General features: G+C 39.7%; 2 protein-coding genes across 2 annotated transcripts in view; one reads left to right on the forward strand and one right to left on the reverse strand.

Annotated features, from left to right (window-relative positions):
* The window catches only part of LOC134531882 (uncharacterized), a 121,167-nt gene that overhangs the window by 40,437 nt on the left and 67,149 nt on the right, over positions 1 to 13,581 (reverse strand). The gene's annotated exons all lie outside the window — the stretch shown is intronic.
* LOC134531878 (uncharacterized) lies at positions 8 to 3,749 on the forward strand. The gene is made up of 3 exons (XM_063367887.1): positions 8 to 508; positions 694 to 794; positions 2,561 to 3,749. The coding sequence occupies exons 1-3, from the start codon at positions 274 to 276 to the stop codon at positions 3,152 to 3,154; spliced, it is 930 nt and encodes a 309-aa protein (XP_063223957.1). The 5' UTR covers positions 8 to 273; the 3' UTR covers positions 3,155 to 3,749.

Here is a 13,581-nt window from a genome sequence, read left to right on the forward strand (position 1 = left end):
CCCGGTATTCACAGTGCGAGGCTGCTCGCTGCGAATGCCTCGTGGCGAAGGCTCGGCTTTGCCTCGGACTGTGAATACCGGGTGTGCTCGCTACGCGGCGTTCGCGTCGCACAATTCGAGGCGAGCCGTGTGCTTGTCGGTAGAAGAGCAGTGCTCAAAGGTGCCTCGCCCCGAGCTGTGCGTCAAGTGAATACCTGCGCTGTCTGCCTCGCATCGTACAAGACACAATTCTGCACTGCAAACTCAACAAGCCTCCACAACGAAACTGTCATCATGGATAATCATGAAATTATCGGACAATTAGTTAAATGTTATGAAACGAAACGTTTACTGTGGGACTCGAAACACCCTGAATACTATAACAAACACAAGAGAGAAGACTTGTGGCGCGAAATATCGCTATCAATGAATGTTTCTGTAAAAGATCTGAAAAAGAAGATGACGTCTCTGTTGGGCTCTTACCGACGTGAAAGGTCAAGGGAAAAGAAAAGTCAAGTTACAGGATCTGGTATGTTTATAATCATTATTTTACTACATAATACAATGTATTTTGGAATTTTACTATGTGAGTTGAATTGGTTAAAAACTCAAATGACAGGATCAGATGTTTTGTTATCATTTAGTGTACTGTATAATACAATGTATTTTGGAAGTTAAATTGGCAAGAACGTAATTGAGGTTTTAATGTTACAGGCCAAGGAGATGTTTACAAGTCACAATGGTTTGGATATACATTGTTTGACTTTCTTTCTGATAAGGACACGCCAAATGACACATTCGATACAATGGAGAATGTAAGTACATTTACAAAACATTTCTGTAGTTGAAGCTTACAAAATAAGGATGTAACAACACACATTAATAGGTAGTTATTTTGCTATAGAATTGAGCCATTAGTGGCAAAGTCCTCAGACAGATGGTTCATATTTTTTCAAGCCACCGGATTCCTTGTTGGTCTTCCATGTTCCCGGGAAACATTAATAGTCATTTTGCCATGGAATTGAGCCATTAGTGGCAAAGTGCTCAGCCAGATGGGTTCGGATTTTTTTGGATGTTAGACTTGCTCTTCGAGGTGTCTGTCCAATTGGGATCAAGCCACCGTATTCATTGTTGTTTCTCCATGTACCCGGAATAAGTTGACCATTTTCTTCTCTGTCTAAGAAACCAGGCGGTGTGTAGATAGGATTTGTGATAGATCGTTTTCGCAAAAAATTGTGTAAATATACAATTACTAAAACTACTTTCTTAGCCTTCTCGGGTTGTAGTAGTATTGGTTTTCTCAAAACCCGAAATGCAGAACTAGCTACTCCAAAAGCATTCTCTACGACCCTACGTCCTCTGGATAGGCGGTAGTTAAAAATTCTTTCAATAGAACCAACTGGTGGAGTACCTTTAAATGGTGTCATAGTATATTCATTTAACTCAAATGCTTGATCACCTAATAAGAAATAAGGAACGTTAATACTATAAGGTATTTGCACTGCTTTTGGTTTCGGTATGTTCAGTTCCTTGTTTTCTAACTTTTTGTACAATTGGGTATGTTTGAAAACGCCTCCATCTGAAAATCTACCAGGGCAGCCAACATCAACATACAAAAAATTGTAGTTGGCATCAACTAATGCAAAGAGCACAATACTAAAGAAACCCTTGTAATTGTAATACTCAGTTCCACTGTTCCATGGTGCTTGAAGCTGGACATGTTTCCCATCCATTGCACCTATAACATGAGGGAAGTTCCACCTTTCTTCGAATTCCTTTGCTACAGCTAACCATTCTTCATTAGAAGAGGGTACCTAAAAAAAAAAAAAATACATTATCAATTTAAAAGAACAGGGATACCTGCTAGTGGGTAGTATTTGAGTAGACCAATTCCAATATGTCCCTTGTCCATGTCGCAAAACTTGTGGATAATCACACAAAACGTATTAGAAAATAATTTAGATCCTGGTAACATTTAAATCATGAACAACATTGACATAGGTTGTAATACTGTTTATATTTACAGTGATAATGTATTACGCTCAAAACTGTGAGTGTAAAAGGAAAAAATAGGTTGGACATAGGACATTTTGTACAAGTAAATAGGACGAGAGACGTTTTGTAAAAGTATATAATGAGGATAAGAGACATTTTGGCATTGTAAACAGAGGACAAAGGTCACGTTGAATCACTTAATACGTAAAGCATAACAATTCAACATGGAAGCCGTAATGACAAAGAGGACGTTTTGTTTATGTAAAAAGCCACATTTCTTCAACAGCCATGTTTGTTTTGGCCATATGGAGAAGAGACCCTTTGGAACAGTACACAGCTTTCACCATTAACAATAGCAGGGAAGAAAGACGTTTTGGAAGCAAATTATTGCAGAATCATAGATGTAATAGTATAATGACTTGAATAGAACCAAAACATGTAAAAGCATTATATTATGTGCTCTTGAGTTTAAAAAATTATACTTTATTTTAATTAGACTATTCCTTATTAGCTTTGCTAATCGGGGAGTTCATTCTGCCGCACCCTATCCAACATTGTATTTACAATTTTTTTTTTTTGGTTACAGGCTAATACGCAAAGGGGTCCTGAGGAAAATCGAGAAGAATCATACAATGATGAATCTATTGTCGATGAACCCGCAACGGTCGAAGATGAACCACCGGCGTCTACAAATACAACAATGGCGTCTGTAACTGCAACGGCGGCGTCTACGAGTACAGCGACGGCGCCTACTTCTAACATTTCCCAAGCTAGGAAAAGAAAACGTCGTAATGATGCTGACAACGCACAAAATGAAATGCTACTTGATGCATACTCCATTTTGAAAAAGACATCGGCTACTCCTACTGACCACTATGAAACCTTTGGAATGCATGTAGCAAGTGAACTGAGGAAATATGACTCCAACACTTTACCTCATGTGAAGAGGGCAATATCAGATGTGTTGTTCAGAGTAGATATTGGAGAATTTACCCCCAATCACAACGTCCTTAATACTTATGGGTACTACAGTTCTTTCAGTACGCCCACACAGCGTTCGTCTGGAAGTACCTACCATCCAACTCCTACGCCTCCACCTTCCGATGCTGTACTTGAAATTGAATCAAGGCCTCCTCAACAAGAAGACACTTTACTACACTACCTGACTGACGAAAGATAATAACATGAAATGTTGTAATATGCAAGCTACATTGTTAAACATTACAATATATTGATCTTTTGAAGTACCTAAATTGTTTTCTTACCTTTATGTAGTCCCTTAGGGCTTCAATCAGTGCATCACATACTTCTGGAACAATCACAGATATTCGTTGTTTGGATATACGAAAGAGGTATTGCAAACTTGTAAATGAATCTCCAGTAGCTAAGAATCTCAGAGTAAGAGCTAATCTTTCCTTGGTGGTAATAGCACGTCGCATGTACGTGTCACGTTTTTTCACGGCAGGCTCTATCAATGTAAGTAAATGGTCAAAATCTTGCTTGGACATTCGCAAGAAATTTGGCACGTCTTCTTCAAATCTCACGTCTTCTAGGAGTCTGTTCCCATATTCTAACCGAGTTTGATACAACTTTTTGACCCACCAACGCTTACGTCGCTTTTTCCGTTGTTTTTTTCCAATAATCGTCGCCATCACAATATAAGCAGCGGCAGCAACTTGCACATTTCTAGAACCAAGAGACATGTTGCATACTGCCTTCACTACGAATGCGGGTGGTTCGCGTGCTCGCAGTGAGCGTTCGTGGTTACAAACTAGCTGAAGAGCGTATGCCTCACCCTGAGGCAGATGGCGCGAGGCATTCGCAGCGAGCAGCCTCGCACTGTGAATACACGCCTTTAATCAGTTCCATGTAATCATTCGTCCAAAAGATTAGTTCGTTTCGTTCTTTTATTTCTGACCACCGACAACGGGATCCGTGACATCTTCAGAATCATAACTCGTTCACGTATTCAAGTATCCGTTACGTCTAGGTGGCTGGCTTTGTCGCCTGACCGGTTATCGTAATATGGTCGGCTAGGATAGCTGGAATTTCAATGTATACTGACTGTTCCAAAAACTGTGCGTGAACACAGATTCCAAAATTCTCGCCGATAAATTTACTATATTGGCGCGAAAGTAGGTTATAAAGTTATGATGTAGAGGTAAAGAGACCTTACGAAATAAAAAAATTACCAGCATGTCAAGAAAGGATAAATTACTAAGAAAAAAGCAACGAAATATATATTAAAAGCGCTTTTGAAAGAAAAAATTTTTTTGTTGTCATTATTGTAATAGACTAATCAGTTTTTCTGTTTAATTTTTGCTGTAACATGAGACAAGTATACGAAAATGTGTTCACGATTTGTGGATGCTTATATCTTTAATATACAGCCATTTTATGTTACATTAATTGCCTTGGAAAATACGATGTCAGTAATAGACGTATAAATATATTAGAGTAAACATTTGTAGCTCTAATTCGTGGACAAGTTACATGTTACGAGTTAAAATGCTGCAAGTTATACGTTCCATCCTAGCCGTACGACTGGTATTGTAAAACATAACTTAATACGTCGCCATGAATAAAAATGGCAAATGTAACATTTTATCCATCTGCAACAATTCGTAACCAAATAACCTAAAAAAAAAAAAAAAAGCCAACGATAACTTCTGATAAAAAAAATAATTGCGTTTTACCATGGCAGCATTTTCCTTGGCTGGCATCATTAAAGATCAATTTAAAGAGGCTAGTTAATTAGATCATTCGATCGCGGTATTCGACAGCTCTCACTTTCATACTTGGGCCCCTACAGAAATGGTATGCCATCTGTTGAGGGATACTTCTTTTGATGTATAACACCTTAACTCTCTGTATACTGCATTTGATGAGAGAAATTTCGTGAATGCGACAGAAGTCAAAGAACGGAAATGTGTTAACAACCACGATGCTGCCATCTGTGGCGAATGGCACGAACAACGTTCATAAATTTCAAAGAGAAACTTTTTATAGTATTAACTGTTTAATGCATTTTAACAAGATGGGCAGGATTTTATCACAATTTTCTGTCAAAAATTAGGTCCAAAAACCGGGGTTTAGTTGCTTTTTTCAAGTCTTTTTCGCTTTAATCGGAGCCGTTTCGTTATATTATTTGAAATTTCGGTCTGCAAATGGAATGATTCGATAGTCAGCGAAGCTGCTCCGGTAGTAAAATTCTAGCGGCGGGTGCCGAAACTACGTGTGATTCGCGTCTAGAAATGTACCTAGTTTAAAACACAATTCACGAATATTTTTCACGCTCGGCATTATTTAAAAAAAAACTACGTTAAATTTCGTGTCCGAGATTCATATTATAAGTGTATCTGCAACATGAGAACACAGTAATTTGCTCGTTACCGAGGTGAGATAATACACATCACTGACGAGTACTGAAAGGCTAGCACGTTTATTGACGTGACAACGTCTAATAAATCGATGAACGCCGGCTGCACGCACGAAAAAGGATGACTCATTGTCCCGTTACGCACATTATCCCGTTACGCTTTGTCCCGTTACGCTCATAGTACGCTTGCGCCGCATCAATCTCTCTTCCACTCGATTGGAACAACCGTCGATTTGACTTTTTCGAGGCACATTAAACTTGAAACACTCCCATTCGTTTCCTACTTTTCCTATCATCGTCCTATCCTTCACAGAATAACACAGATTGGAAGAAGTTAAATAGCAAACATGTATAAAAGTTATAGTTAAAATAATCTCTTCGTTAAAGTAATAAACATATTTGAATTAATGAGTGCTAATAAAAGTAAATTTATCAATTAAATTGTAGATTAAATTTCACTCCTTTGGATCCACACAAAATTGTGATAATTCAATAAAAATGATTAAATTTTATTCATACAAGTATGCAATCATTTCATCAATGTTTTGTTATGACGTCACGTTAAACTATCGTCCGTAAACCGACTTTACAGACAACCACTTTTTTGTTCTTCGCTCTTCTGACAGTGTTTACTGTCAAGCAAAGACATTTTTGGATGTCCAGAGCTGGTAGTATTTCAATAGGCGCAGGATAGACTGGCGAGCGATGAATCCATCATATCATGGGACAAAAGTCATTATTACCTTTTAATATACGACGATCTATCTTTACAGACAGACATCGTTTTTTTACCAAAAACCAATGTACAAACATGTGGCTGCTTAGTGTTATAACATTTGTTTTAAAAATTTTCAGTTTAATATTTTAGTAATGCCATAGAAGGATAGGTTTTCAAGTTTCATAGCTGGCACGAGGAAAATACAAACAGTGACTTAAATATAGGTATTATTTCCTTTTCGACGTTATACTTTTCTAGGCGTGTTGAGGGTGATATTTCATCATGTAACGAAATTCCCGCGCACAATGTAACGGACATTCAACAGACTGAAGTCCAATGCGCATGCGCGTTTTTGCTATACCCGCGAGCCGAAGTCGTCAAGATGGCGGACCTGTGTGTGGCAGCACACGCCCGTATACATTCACTTCCGTGAACATCAGGGGACATAATAAGCTTACTGGTGAGCCAAATGAAACTATATCATAGTGAAACTATCCTGGAATACACTTTGTACAATTTAAAAGTAATAACAAGAAATAATCCGTTAGTAAAAACGTGGCGTAGACGATATTTAATAAAACTGTTGGTAATCCTTAATATTACGAATACTACGTTATTTATTTTCTGGTAAAAAAAAGTTGCAGTTAAAAACTTACATGTTTTGTGTACATTATTAGTTTCAAAATATTTTAATGCGTTAAAGCAAAAGAAAGTATAGCTTATAATAGCGCGTCGCACGTGGTGTACATACTGCTGTCGCTCTGTCGTGACTCGTGAGTGTGTGCTCGTACGTGGACAGTTCTTCGTAACCCGCTGCGACCTCGCAAGATAACTGTCAGCTGATAGCAACTGTCGCAGCAGCAGCTAACGCCTCAAGCGGGTCTTCCGCGCAACTAGAACAGGCTCACTTCGTCACAGGAAAAAAGACAACAGTAGTATATAAAAGGGCATACGGGGACAATACGGGGAGAATCAATCGAATTAATCATTATTATAATAAATAAAATTTTTAAGTAATTTTGTAATTTTTCCCGAATTTATAGGTCAATAATTACAGAATTTCAAAATGGCGGCCAAGACAGTCGACAAGATGGCGGATGGCATGCTGGTCTCGTGATTGGCACTCTAGCAGGTAAAAATTAAACGAATATGACTGCAGCACAATCTAGAATATGGCGTCTATACTTCGTGACACTAACGCTCCTTGTATCGATTACTGAAAATAAGATAGCGGCAGTGCCTTCTAGCTGACGATATGTTTAGCACTCCTGATATCAAGTATTGAAAATAAAGATGTCGGTATCCTCCAGCAGGTGATGCTGTTATTCCTTCAATTAAAATAATTACAAGTCCACATATTTGTGTTATTTTTTTATAGACCTGGTTTAATTCTCGGTCTGGTAAAGGTCTCGATGTTCGTCATATGTTTTCCAATACAGATGGTCGAGCTATCAAAGTTCGAAATTACTACTAATATGTATTCACTTATAATCCGATTTTTATTTCATGTCCGAGTTTCGTATTATAAGTTTGTTTGCAACATGAACGTGGGAACACAAAAGTTGGCTCGTTACCGAGGTTAGATGTTCACACATCACTGGTGAGTACTGATTCACTTACATTTTTTTTTAATTTAAAAATTTTTACATTTTTTAATGTTTAGCTGACTGGTTATGAAACTATGCGTTCTCATGCGCCCCAGGTCATACTTTGTTTTTTTTTTTGTATTTATATTTAATATTATTATATTGTTTTTAGTGTCATCTTTAATTACTAAAATGTATAAAACACTTTGTAAATATCATCTGATTATTGGCTGATCAATCGGGAATTCTTTCTAATGGTAGACTGTGAATCGACATACTTTTGGTAGAGGTTGAGTAAAAAAAAAAATTTCCAGAGTCCTATACGTAAACTGTGAGCCAACAGCAGATGCAGAACCTATTGCGGCATAAATCGGCGAATTTTCCCAGTTTTTGCAATTTTTTATTTATTTTTGAATGGTAAACACTAATACAGTGTCTGGGAGTCTATCCAGCAGCATACTTGTTCGCGAAACACAATTATCTCAAGTCATGCGTATCGTAAACATGTATAATTTTCATAGCGAAAAGTCTTCGGGCGAGTCGCAGATCAAAAAAGTTACGACTACAGATCCGACCATTTCTCTAGTTAAAATACCTGTAGGGTAGACTTGAAGGTGCTGCATTATTCGCGTGTACGTGGTGTACGAGCGTCAGCGGTTTCTTTCTTGATATTGACGGCCGCCTGCAAGGGAAGTTATTGCCTTGTTTGGTCCGGGAATTCAGGACGCGTTTGCTTCCGCACTGAGTGGCTGTGTTTAATGTGATGACGGTAGACATGTACTGGAAATAAACTCGACCAATCATTAAACAGGAAAGATGCTACGGTATTTTAACATAGTCTCGAAATTTTGGACTTTCCTCGAGGCTTGTCAAAACAACTCTGTGGCCCAATTGAAAACGTCACAAAAAGAAATAAGCAAGTGAGCGAGTCTTTCAATAGGTAATCGCCAGTAAAATTTAACATCTAATCTCAGTAACGAGCAAATTCACGTGTTCGCATGTTGCTGTAACACTCGGACCTCAAGACACGAAATTTAACATAGAACTCTTTAAAATAATTCCAAGAGTGATAAATATATGCAAAAAGTGTTTTCTTCAACTACATTTCTGGACGTGAATCAAGCGTAGTTTCCGCACCCACAGCTAGAATTCGCTGCCGGAGTCTTAAAAGTGGCTACGTCGACTATCGAACAATTCGATTAACAGATGGAATTTTAAACTAGTGTCACGAACAAGGGAGACAAGGTCGCAACGTGCACCAGGTACCTGAGCGGCCTGGCGGCCTTACACAGCTACTGACGTCACGCGCGCGCATACCTTTGGGGATTAGGGCGGCCAGGCCTCGCCACCCCCTGCCCCCGCTTCAGCGCTGTCAGCGGCCTGGATATCCCGTGGGCATAACTGAGGCTACCGCGTGGAGTGGCGTGAATAAGCGCCGCTGTTCTGGATGTTTCGAGCGTCGGGACGGCCCGGGATGACGCGACTCGTCACAACCACTCCAGTAAGTTCCAGAAAGATGTCAAACGGGTATAAAAGCGGCGACGCCGGCCTCCGCGGGAGTTCCAACAGGCGAGTTGAATGAAGTGCGAGTTCGGCGCAGACGCGGAGCGACGGGGCCGTGAGAGTGCGACCGAGTGGCGCGAGACTGTGTGTGTGGACAGGCGCGAGGTAAGGGGTGAACCACTGTTGAGCCTGGCTCCAGTGAGGAGTGCGGACTGTGTACTTGGCAGATACTTATTGATTTGTGAACAGACATTAAGTGCAGTGATTTAATTAGTAATGTAAATATTAGTAAAAAAAATAAAACTGTATTCAATTAATCGGGCTATCTTTACGAAACTGTTTTCCCCACTCGTAACACTATTACGACACGGCTCCGATAAAAGCGAGGGAAAAAAAAACTTGGAAAAAACAAGGAATTTTCAACAAGGAATTTTATTAAAATACTGCCCATCTAGTTAAAAATTTACTAAACAGTTAATACTATAACGCTTCCCTTTGTATTTTAATTTTTTTTTGTTCACGTGAAACGTAGATAGCAGCACCATCGCTCCCTACTTCCTGTTACAAATTTAAAAAAAAAGTACCTAAACGTGTTCGGAGTACAACTTGTCCGCGCGTCTCGGTTGTCCGCGGCCGAACATAGATAGCTCTGACCGGCCCAGTGGCCGGTATCTCCGACGGGCCGATGGTGCAATAGGCCCCGAGGGGGGGGGGGAGGAGAAGTGGGGGGGGGGGGGGCGTAGGCGCGCCCGCGAATATCAATGTGGGTCGCGCGGTTCAGCGGCGAACGCTAACATACACAAGTCTGAAAATACTCGGTGACCTCACACGGAGTCGCGGTGATGTCACAACCCTCTCTCCCAGACTCCCTGATTTACATTCGCAGCCAGACCGAGGGGCCCCGAGCGATAGTGTCGGGATAGCACTGGTCGGCGAGGGGAGAAGGGGAAAGTGTGAAGTAAGGAAGAAGAAGGGGGGGGGGAAGGGAAACTCGTTTGACTGGTTGACCGCCGGCCTCGGCTCCTTTGCCATCAGCGCTGCCAACCTTCCCAGCCAAGTGGCGACAACTGCACCGCGAGGGAATAAGCTTGCGAGCACGATGCAACGCGCGCGGCGAATCGGAATTATTGCCAACGATTCGCGACCACCGCTGTTCGTATCTCCTGCATCTTCGTCGCGCTGGTTCATTATTCGTTGCTTCCCATGTCGTTAAATAATAAATAGGGATAGGAAAAATTCGCGGGTTCAACGACCCGCAGGATGAACTCCATTAGTTCTACGTACACTAGGTCAAATGCCACCAACCCATTGGCTGTCGTCTTGTGAGACGTCCCAACGTAGCAGCCTGTGATTCGATAAAAGCTTTGGTCGGGCGTTTCTAATTGGCCCAGAGTCATCCAGGTGAGTTGTGAGCCAATAGCAGCGGCAGCACTGAGGTGTAACTATTTGTATTTTAGCCTGTCGCGAAATGAACCCGCGAATTTTTCCTATCCCTAATAATAAGGTTTGGCCTCAAATGCTAACGATTTTTATTTATTCTTTAAATATTTTTTATGTGTAACATGTTAGCTCTCGGTATACAGAATTTTGTAAAAAGTAATTTCGTGCATATGGAACGGAAATGCGTAAACACGATGCTGCCAACTATGGCGTATGGTGCGAACAAAAGTTCACAAAGCCAAAGGAGAAAAAATATAGTATTAACTATAGTAAAAACCTTAGACGACTTATTTTCTACGCTTACTGAAAAATTATATAGTTTGAATCCATATTTACTAGTATTTTTTAAATATTGTTCAAGAACAAATGCATCTGATTTAAATCATTTTTTTTAAATACGCCATTGCTAATTTGCACTGTGTGTCATAGATAAAACCTAAAGAATGGACATAGAAAGAATAATATGCACACACAGAAAACAAACCAAAACCAGCTGATGTCAAATGTTAAATGTATAGAGAGCACAGAGATTTCCCGGGAAGGAATTAGGACAATGCCTCAGCACCGACGAACACACGTATTCCTGAAGGAAAAAAAAATCCACTAAGAACTGACGTAATTTAGAACAATCGTTAAGTCTGAAACACGTAACTGAGAAACACACAACTCCAAACCACATAACTCAGAATCGTCATAATTTTGAACAAGCATAACTTAGATAATTCTACCTTGTGTATTTCTAAGTTACGTATTTCTAAGTTGTGTGTTTCTAAGTTATGATGTCACCCCTTTCCCACCGAGCAGGTTGTGGTGGTAGCATTTTTACGGCCCCCCCTCGTAAACCTAAACGCATCTTTCCCTCGTCGCTGTCTTTCGTTTCCCTCGTTTCCGTTCCCGTTATTTTTCAAGGATAGCGGTTAAACCTAGCAGTCATTTCAGTCTGAGCCCTGCGTTTACACACCTCTACTTCTCGATAACAAGTAAAAAAAAAAAAAAACACTTTCTGTGGAACAGATGGCAAATCGTAAAACTTTTATTGCTTATGGACCACAACGTAAAAACCTAGGTGAGCATGATTCAAATTGGAAATACATTTCAGTAATAGGCGGCGTTCTTGCGTTTACGTTAGTACTTAATTATTATTAGAACCACGATCATTTTACGGGTTGGTTGGATAGCAAAGTAGACTTGAAATATATATATACACACATACATATACACACACACACCTGTTTCACGTTGATTGGATCACAGCGCTCTAGAAACGCCCATATATTCAATGCCTTGAATGAAATGAGTCCGCGAAGTAATACTGATCGAACCACGAAGATGCTGTGTTACATGCAAGAGGAAGAACTACTACACTGTTAAGTATTGTTACGCCATAGAAATGCGTTTTCCAAGACTTCTTGTGACTGAAAATTTTAAAACTGGGTTTTTATTTCCAAAAACCCGTCGTTTGCACGAAACAGCTGCATCAAACAAATCTTCTAAAATCACTTTTTAAAAGTGGTTGGTGCTGATTCGCTCATCTTCTAAGTCACTGAAGCTTAAATTAATCATCAGAATCGGAGACTCAAAACAATTTATTCTTTCTCCAGAGTACAGTTCCTTCATTTTGTAACGGGCATAAGAATCTGACGGAGCAAAAGTCAATTCCTAGGAATCCTAAAATCACTTCGGGAAAAGGAAGGGTGAGCTTCCTTACTACGTGTATTTTTTTTTTGACGTGACAACGTCTAATAAATCGATGAACGCCGGCTGCACGCACGAAAAAGGATGACTCATTGTCCCGTTGCGCACATTGTCCAGTTACGCTTTGTCCCGTTACGCTCATTGTACGCTTGCGCTGCATCTATCTCTCTTCCACTCGATTGGAACAACAAACGATTTGACTTTTTCGAGGCACATTAAACTTGAAACACTCCCATTCGTTTCCTACTTTTCCTATCATCGTCCTATCCTTAACAGAATAACACAGATTGGAAGAAGTTAAATAGCAAACACGTATAAAAGTTATAGTTAAAATAATCTCTTCGTTAAAGTAATAAACTAATAAACATATTTGAATTAATGAGTGCAAATAAAAGTAAATTTATCAATTAAATTGTATATTTCATTTCACTCCTTCTTTGTATCCATACAAAGGACTGATAATTCAATAAAAAAGATGATCAATTTTATTCATAAAACTACGCAATCATTTCATCAATGTTTTGTTATGACGTTGTCACGTTAAACTATCGTCCGTAAACCGACTTTACAGACAACCAATTTAAAAAAAAAAAATATCACAACGCTCTTCAGACTGCAACAAGGTGTTTCTTCCTTGTGATTGGCGGGCGTGTTATAGAGGAGCCTCCTGGGGCGCGCACTTTGGGAACCTCTGCCTTAACATACCTCGTCGATACCTAAAATATATCTAATTTTAATTTTTTTTAGCTAAACTATTTTTTTGTAATTTTTTTGTGTGGAAATAATTTTACGCTATAGTTATGTCATCAATGTATAATTGTTTTATTATAATAATTAACATGAGTATAATAAAATGTTTTTTAATTCATAGCCATAAAGTATGATGACCACTAGAATTTAGGTACACCTTAATCCACGTAATCAATGGTTTGATAAACTCGATGCACCACTGAAGTAGGTATATAAGTTGTCCACTTCAGGAGACGAATAGACTGACGAGGTTGAAGACGAGCATAAAAAAATCGTGGCGGACTACAAGGGGCGGTCCCGAGATTTGTTGCCCATCTGTGATTTCTTTGGAAAAATATACGGGAAAAAGAAAGCCTTTGCCGTTGGTGGTTGCGTTCAGCCCTATCGACCACACTATCTAGTAGTGTTTTCCAGTTTTTTTGACGTGACAACGTCTAATAAATCGATGAACGCCGACTGCACGCACGAAAAAGTGTCCCGTAACGCACATTGTCCAGTTACGCTGTGTCCCGTTACGCTCCTTGACGCTTGCGCCG

The sequence above is a fragment of the Bacillus rossius genome, chromosome 5 (genome assembly GCF_032445375.1).
Source record: "Bacillus rossius redtenbacheri isolate Brsri chromosome 5, Brsri_v3, whole genome shotgun sequence".
Classification (NCBI taxonomy): Eukaryota; Metazoa; Arthropoda; class Insecta; order Phasmatodea; family Bacillidae; genus Bacillus; species Bacillus rossius.

What these genes read in the sequence shown, in the direction of transcription:
- LOC134531878 (XM_063367887.1), top strand. Translation starts at nt 274, where the DNA reads ATGGATAATCATGAAATTATCGGACAATTAGTTAAATGTTATGAAACG. An exon ending in AAGTCAAGTTACAGGATCTG is followed by an intron (nt 509 to 693) that starts GTATGTTTATAA and finishes TTAATGTTACAG; the next exon opens with GCCAAGGAGATGTTTACAAG. An exon ending in CATTCGATACAATGGAGAAT is followed by an intron (nt 795 to 2,560) that starts GTAAGTACATTT and finishes TTTTGGTTACAG; the next exon opens with GCTAATACGCAAAGGGGTCC.